Genomic DNA, 8,241 nt, shown 5'->3' on the forward strand with positions numbered 1-8,241 from the left:
GGGGCTACTGTGGAGATAGTGTCTACATTTTGCTAACAGGTCAGAGAATTTCTGTGGCCTGAGAAACTGCTGACTCAATTTCTTCCTCAGGGGTTTTGAAGCCATACTTCCCCCACCACTCCAAGTCTGCCCCGTTTTCCAARCTCTAGGCTATTGTGGGAAATCAGTGTGTTCTAATTTTTTTCTGTTGACATTCTTCTACATTGCATGAAGAATTGAGCATCCACTGGGATTCAATTGTCTTCTATCATGTGCAGCCAGAAAAATATCCATAGAGTCTTGCTGTCAGTCTCAGCAATTGTTTAAAACATTACTTTTAAAACAGGATAAATCTAGCTAATTGATTCAGAATATTTTGCCTCAGAACAACCCATAACTGAGCAGCTAGAAAATAGARCATTTGTTTAAACTCATATCCACAATCAAACAGAAAGTTAAATAACCYCTTAAATAATCACTAGCATTTATTTTTATATTGTATATTAAATCAGACTTGAACTCTGGCCTTGCCCTCTTCTTCTTCTGCCATTCCAGAAYAAAAAAAAATCTAGCCACTATATGAGTCAACTCTCAGCTGGGCTCATGGGACCCAAATGAGGAAGTTCTGCCTGAACACGAGGTGGGATTTCTTCACTGTGAGAGTGACGGAGCATTGGAACAGGTTGCCCAGAGAGGTTGTGGAGTCTCCTTCTCTGGAGATACTCAAGGCCCGCCTGGATGCAACCCTGTCTAATGTACTCTAGGTGACCCTGCTGAATGGGGAGGTTGGACTAGATGCTCTCCAGAGGTCCCTTCCATCCTTACTGATCCTATGATTCTATGAGATGGTAGTGTCAGTTTTCTCAGGTTATGCTGATCTGCCTCTCTGATGCACTTTGAAGAGGAGGCTTGGCTATGGACCTAAACAGCAATAGTTTTCTCTGCTAACTGGACAACAGCCCAGCCATCAAGATCCGATTTGATATTTAGCATGCACTTGCTCCATGTTTGCAACTACAGAATGTTTGCAACTTGGCTGTTCTTMAGTACCTTATTCTCTACCTATCTATAAATTCCTTCTGTCCTTTCAATAAGCAAAGCTTAGGTACTTTTAGCAGATGAGATAGTTGAGAGAATTAAGTCAAACATAGTATGACCTCTCTCCTCCACACTAAATATAGGTACATTCTTGTATTTGATTTAGGAGGTAACATAGGTCTATGTTTTCTGTGGCATGTCCCAAAATTCATCTTAGATTCACCTGAGCTTACTGTAGGCTTTTATCAATATACTGAGTATGAGGTGAGTTCTGGCTTGCTATAAACTATGACTGTAGCATCTGGATTCCAGCATCTGCTGCAATGAACACTTAAACTTTTATGGGTGAAACAGTATCAGTGGAAGAATCTGAACAACTCCTGTCCTAGGATAGTGTGGAATTTCAATTTGTGTAAGTCATTTTAGCTTCATTGAATTCAAAGCACTGAAGCCAACTGAGAATTTTGCCCTGTATTTTTTCTTGTCATCTAGAAATAATCTATTACAATTTCTTTAAAGAGGTTCAAAACCATTTTTTTTAATAGCTTTATTTCACAAATAAATGGATTAAATCTTTTCAAGTGATCACAATGAATACRTTTCTCTTCCTGGGACTGAGAATGGAAGAGGGGGAAGTACCAGCACATGCCACACTCCACTGAATGCTCAGGTACAATAATGACATAAAATCAAATAATAAATTTCTACATAAATAAAACTATGACTTATTTTRTTGTGATATATATGGGTGTGATTATTCCTAGCATCAGGATTGATCAGTATCCTATCTTTATAATCTATTATTGTTTTATCATTTCAGAGCCACATCAGCGTACATAAATAACTGAGAGGCAGTGCTGCTGTCCCTTTTGTGCAGTGTCTTAGTTCATCAGTAAACCTCAATTCCTCCAATTAATTGGTTTCATATCTGTGTTGGACTTACAGATGTTCTTTTGTGCAGACGATATTAAATTATAAGGTTTCACTGCTAATAATAACCTACTAACTGAAATGTCAGTTCTTTGAGTCACATTATTTTATTTACAAGAAGAGACAGCACCAAGTAAATATGTTTGCTTTTCACAGTGAGGTAATACTCTTAACCAAATGAATAGCTATAAGCAAAAGGAGTTCCACTAAAGGCTTTAAAGTTGCCAGGGAATTAGGTGGACAGAAAACCAACCTGTATCTCAAGGGGCCATAATTTTATTTCTGGAAAAGAGTATAAGTATGGAATATAAGAATTTGTTTATCTGAAATTTACATCATTTGTCTGAATTTGCACTAAGATATTTAGAAGCCTATTCTGGAGGAATTTTCAGTAAAAATACTAGTCATATCGAGGTTATGTAAGGTAAACTAAGACATAAAACTTGGTTTCCTGTCTTGCACTGTGGTTCATCTAACTCTACATGCTAGAGAACAGGTAATGTCACAGCTGTAACTACAGTTCCAATATTAGATTATGGAGATGCCATTTATCAGTATGAAATGAAATCACAGCTGCAAGGGATTTAAAGTTCTCAGTGACAGATCACTGGTTTACATTGCTGTGCCATTCTTGAGTGCATCACTGTGATATGTATGATAGTTCTGGATGATTAAACATTGAGAATAAACATAAATTGCATCAGCATCAAGATCTATTTAAATGCATGAAAAGAAATTCACTCAATTACTGCTCAGCAACTTAGCTAGTTGAGAATAGGAATAATTGGTCACTGAGATCAGAGGATACACATTAATTTATCAAAAAGAAGATTAGAATGTGAGCTCTGAAACACATTTTTCTTCTAATAGGGGCCCACAGAGTACAATATAGGAAATCAAATATAAGGTGGAGGTGTTATGAAAACAAATATATATTCATTCTACCCGTTGAATGGATTCAGTTAAATGCATGCAGAGAAGAGGCTGAATTAAGTGTTTATTGAGACTCCTATTTCTGGATTTTTCTAACTTTTAAATACTTGCTTAAATACTCTAGTCCAACCCACCTGCTCAAGCAGAGTCACCTAGAGCATGTTAGACAGGGTTGCATCCAGGCGGGCTTTGAATATTTCCAGGAAAGGAGACTCCACAACCTCTCTGGGCAACCTGTTCTAGTGCTCTGCCCCCAATGTTCTCTGCAGAGCTGCTTTCTAGCAGGTCATCCTCAAAAAAAATTTACCAGGTCTGCCAGCCTGCTAGCAAAGTTAAAAGTACTGATGAACTTTGTGTAACCTAAGGCAAAAATATGGAAAGATAAGACTGGAAAGGGATGAAGATGGGTATTTGTGGAAACATTGGTCAAATGGTTTGTGTCTTTCTTTTTCACCATGTGGGAATCAATAGTCAGAGGTTTGTGTTGGTGGGCAGTAAATCAGGCCAGATAAAATTCCCTGACTCCAAACTGTTTTACCTGTGACACAGGAGCTCAGAGACACTTCTTTCTTGGGCCAAGGGGGCCTGCAAGCTCCCAGAATTGAATCCAAGCTGAAAAAGTAGAGCCTCACACTTGGAGTACACCAATGAGTTGGCCCAGCACAAGCCCCTTTGGCAAATAAGTAGCCTGGAGGCAGTGACACAGTGACTTTCCTCTCTCCCTCAGAGATGAGAAAATCCTGGAGAGCAAGAAACCCACTTTCAGCTCCCGCCTGCCACGAGCCCCCTAGAAGAGGGACTCATCTTGGCCATGACAGGATAACTGGGCTGTTGATACCCATCAGAGCTGAGGTCATCAAGAAACTTCTCTCTTAAGGCCAATGGTCCCAGCAGTGACACCCAGCTTGAAAAAAGACAGTCAAGCACAGGCTGAGGACAACCTCCTTCAGCAAGTGGAGGCRTTGATGCTGCACTGGAGACGGTAACATGGTTCTGTTCCTGTACAGAAAGGAAAAAATCATGGGGAGCAAGGAAAGAGGGGTGAGGGCTGGAGGACCAACAACCTGAGGAAGGCCCTTGGGTTGAGCACTCCTGCCAGGTGGAGGGGACACCCTTGTGGCTGTTGWACCGTGGCCTCAAAGGGAGGCACAGATTCCTGACTCATGCCATCAGGCTACTGCTCTGCGTGCCCAGAGACATGGGCCATGCGCAAGGGGCCTCACTGGCCGCGAGAGGGACACAGCCTTCGCTGCAGGCACRGAGCTGGTGAATCTCCAGCAGTCCCTGGAGAGGAGCTAAAGCGAGGGGAACGGAGAGGAGTGTTTGAGGACCACAGCGCCGTTTCTCCTGATGGAAGGGTTGCAGCCTCCAGCAGCAGTGGCCCCGGGGYGAGGGAGGGAGGCACGCGCCCCTTTGCGAGGAGGCCCCGAGGCGCCGTKAGCTCTCGGCTCTCGCTGCTTTTATCCGCGCGCAGGGTCTYGCCCAGCTCAGTTCRCCCCGGGATCCCACCRAGCGGGCACAAGCAYGAGTGTGAGGCGAGGAGGGTCAGGCCTTGTGGAGGTGCAGGTGTCTGCATCTTCGCTCTGGATCTGCAGCGGCTCTCTCGGTGCGGAGCCCAGGAGCCGCCTTCGGGCTCCGTCCCCTTTGCGCCAGGCTGCCGGGGCTGCACGGCGTCCCGCGTGGCCCGTGAGCGTGGAGGGGGCGGAGGGGCTGCGGGGAGCCCGGAGGAGCCTCGCTGCCGGCTCCGCGAGGTCCCTGCAGCCGGGGTGAGCCAGGCTCGAGAAGCCGCAGGGAGCAGGCGCTGGGATGGCGGAGGCCGCCCCGAGGAAGAGCCTGCCCAGAGCCTGGGCACACGGCGCCAGCGCGGGAGAGAGCCAGAASAGCAGCTGCGTAGCGGAGCCCTCCTGGGGGAGAGGCYGGCAGGGCCCVGGGTGGTTCCTCTCAACCAGAAAGCAGCAGCTTAGGCAGCTGCTTCTTAACCTTCTTCAAGGCCRCTTTACCCATTTCCTGCCACAGCTCTYGTGCTCCCYRGCAATCCCCCGGCCCCTGCGCCAGCCTCCCGTCTCCCCAGGGTCGGGACTGATCGTGGTGTTTCTCTCCTTCCTAGAGCGTGGYGGCAGCCGCTGGGAGCGAGCAGCTTCTCCTTGGCAGCTCTCCCCGGCCTGCTGCAGCCTCCATGGCCGCAGCCACCTCTTCGGCCACGACTTGTCCCGTCTGCCTGGATGGGCCAGGCAACGCGGCGTCCGTGAACCCCTGCGTGCACCAGCTCTGCTTCGGCTGCGTGCGGCGCTGGTGCGAGGCYGAAGCCGAGTGCCCCCCRTGCCAACGGGGGGTCCGATCCATCCTGCGCTCGGTGGCGGTGGACGGCGGACGACGACTTCCAGGAGCTCGCCGTCAGGCCTCCCRCAGGTGGCTCTGTCGCCAGCTTCCAGCCRTGGGGAGCTGCTTCCTTCCCCAGCTTTGCTGGACGCTTGCCCTGGCACCCCGCTGCGGCCGGGTCCCTYCTGCCCAGGCGCCGTCCCCTCCCGAGGCCGTGCCGGGCTGCCGGGGCCGTTCGGCCCGGCTGTGCTGCAGCAGCGGGAGGCGGCGCGGCCTGGCCGAAGCAGGCGCCCGCTCTCCTGGATGGAGGAGGCGCGTCCCACGGGAGCCCCTTGGGGGCGGGCGCCAGGGCAGGGGCCAGGGCCACGCTGCCACCGCCCTCGGCTCACGCTGCGGGGCAGCTGCCAGCCATGCCCGACGGCGGCGCCTGCCAGGGCTCTCGCGGCCTCTCTCCGCTGCCATGCTGCCTCGGCTGCTGCCTCGGCTGAAGCGGGAGCTGCTCCCCATCTTCGGTGTCCGCCGGACGCTGGCCGCTGCGGTGGAGTTCGTTGTCCCCACGAGCGCGCGGAGGTTCGGYGCGGGCAGCCCGGCCTTTGCGGGTCACCTGGTGCCGTTCGTGCTTGGAGGCACCAAGTTCACTGGCGAGCGCACCGCCGAGGCCAGGCGTGCCAGCTCCGGGGGGGCCGTCGCTCCCCAGGCGCCCAGGGACCCCCATGCTCCCGCAGCCAGGCAGAGACGCCCCACCTGGACRACCCTCCAGCTGCAGAGGGGTCACCAGCCCCCACACAGGGCCCATCCCGGAGCAGGAGACCTCCGGGCCCTGGGCGTGAGGAGCTCCCCAGGGCCATGGACACCTGTGGCCACGAGGCCGTTGCAGCCCCAGGGTCTCCCCAGCATTTCGGGGAGGCTCTGCTGAGGAAGCCCCCCGGGGAGGGCAGAGGAGGGCGGAGGCCGTTGCAGGCAGCTGTCCCCGCTGCCGCAACGGCGAGCCGAGAGGAAGAGCTGGAGGCTGCGGCTGGCGTATCTGCAGAGAGTGGCGTCGGCCCCTCTGCTTCCAGCAGGGCTGGGAGGGTATCGCCGAGGAGTTGCCAGGTCCCCCAGAAGAGGAGGGCGAGCGCTCCCCAGGCCAATTCGCAGCCCAGAAAGAGACAGCGGTGGCAGTGCCAACGGGGACTGCGCAAGCAAAGTCTGCTTTGACTTCTCCGAAAGAAGATGGGAGGTGTCTGGCACACAACACCTCCTTTGAAGATGCCTTGGCCTGAAGAAATGTGTTTGCCCTCGAGAACTTCTCCCCTGTTGTGATTTGGGTGCAGTAAGGGGCCTTCACGCAGGTCTGGCGACGGTCGCAAACCCTGGGCTGGAGCCACTTTTCTGGCCCAGCAGCCGGAGCAGYGCGAGTCAGGAGCTTGCACGGCTTCGCAAACGCGTGTTGATGGGGAGCCRCTGCCAAGCCAGAGCRCCACCCTCCCTCCTCCCCGGCTCAGCAGCACCCCARCRTCTCTCGTAGTGGTGGTGAGGCRCACGGTGTTGGTGGAGTGGCTGCTTGCATGGTAGGGGTCACTGGTTTGCATTTTGTTCTCTTTCCCAAACCACTTCTGCTGCCAGAACTGTGCTGCTCTGGGATCTGCTCTCGTCTCGCGGCAGAAAAGCCGTGCAGTTCACCACAGTCCTTCGGGCTGAGTTCTGCGCCCTCACTGGGTCGGGCAGCGGGGTTTGTCTCTGCCCCTTCTGCACCAGAAAGCAGTGGCTCCACAGAGGAAGGGTTTGTGCCGGGAACGTCAGATCTAGGTGAAGGAAGACTCGGACTTTGCGGAGCAATGTATAATCACCCAATTAAGTGAGCAAAYGGTCCTTACAGCCTGCGGTAGTGGGAGTAGATGTGCAGGCACGGTGGTGGGCCCTGCTGAAGGGGAAGACTGCCAGTGTGGCGAGCGCCTGCTGGCCCTGCTGCGGAGCGGCAATCCCAGCGGCAGCAGCTGATGCAGCCTCCCCCTGCCAGTCGACAGGCAGGACGGCAACATCTCCCAGGCTCTGCMAGTGTGGGCTGCGCAAAACACAGGTATGTTCTGCCCTGCAGAGCCCAAAATCCCAACGGCGTTCACTCCTAGAGAAGGCAGAACAGCCAAAATGCCTAGAAGGAACCCAGTTGCAAAGACCCACCACCAGGTAGAAATGTACATTACCCCACAGGCTGGGAGGTCAATCCAAGCCACACAGCAACTAACCCAACAATCCCATGTTGGCAGAATATATTCACTGGGTGCAGACCAAATTTTAGTGCTTTGGTTCACTTAACTTTACATCCTTTAAGTATCTTGTTAACTGCACATGTTTTGTTGTTAATCATTTGTTTATGTCAAGGTTTTACGCCTAGCAAATCTCATGGAAATTGTCACMGTTTCCTATGAGTAGGAATGAATGTGGGTATGCGTGTGTGGATGGAGAGGTGGATTGTTCCGGAGGGGAATCCTCCAGCCCGAGGACATGCTTTCATCTGGAGATCTTGCTACTTTTGCAAGTGTTTTGGATGGATTGGGGCCACCAGTGTAGCATTTTGGCTATAGCCTTGCAGTGGGAAAACTGTCACGGAGATCCAAGGATAAGGTGTTGAATTTCTGCTCTGTACATCTCGTCTTGCTCAAGAATTGTATAATAGGGGTTAAAAGAAAAAAAAAACAAAGAACCATCTATCGTATCTTAACCTTTGAATGCTAGGAATTGCTCTCTGTGGCCATATTTTATCCACATGTCCCTTCTTGACACTTGTGCTCTACTTTCCCATAGGCCTGCAGTCTGTTATGCAAAATGTATGTAAAAAAAGTCCTTACTGCCTGGAAGAAACATGGCTTCGTGAAATGCACAATTGTTTCTCTAGAACACAAACATATCTGCTGCTGTTCTTTCTTCATCCTGCTCTCTTCAAATAAAAATTCTACACACAAAATAATAAATGTAGCTCATCTCAGTCCTGGCTTTTTTAAACATGTATATATTGAAGCCATATGTACATGTTATCAAGAATGCATAAAATTTTAAAAGTCA

The 8,241-nt window shown here is 51.0% G+C and overlaps 1 protein-coding gene across 1 annotated transcript; it reads left to right on the top strand.

Moving 5' to 3' along the window:
• Nucleotides 1-3,814: 3,814 nt before the first annotated feature.
• LOC146598675 (uncharacterized) lies at nt 3,815-6,115 on the top strand. Its single transcript, XM_085299924.1, has 2 exons — nt 3,815-3,862; nt 4,988-6,115. The coding sequence occupies exon 2, from the start codon at nt 5,057-5,059 to the stop codon at nt 6,113-6,115; it is 1,059 nt and encodes a 352-aa protein (XP_085156050.1). The 5' UTR covers nt 3,815-3,862; nt 4,988-5,056.
• Nucleotides 6,116-8,241: the final 2,126 nt, after the last annotated feature.

The sequence above is a fragment of the Rhea americana genome, unplaced genomic scaffold (genome assembly GCF_003343005.1).
Source record: "Rhea americana isolate MKP2758 unplaced genomic scaffold, rheAme1 scaffold_156, whole genome shotgun sequence".
Classification (NCBI taxonomy): Eukaryota; Metazoa; Chordata; class Aves; order Rheiformes; family Rheidae; genus Rhea; species Rhea americana.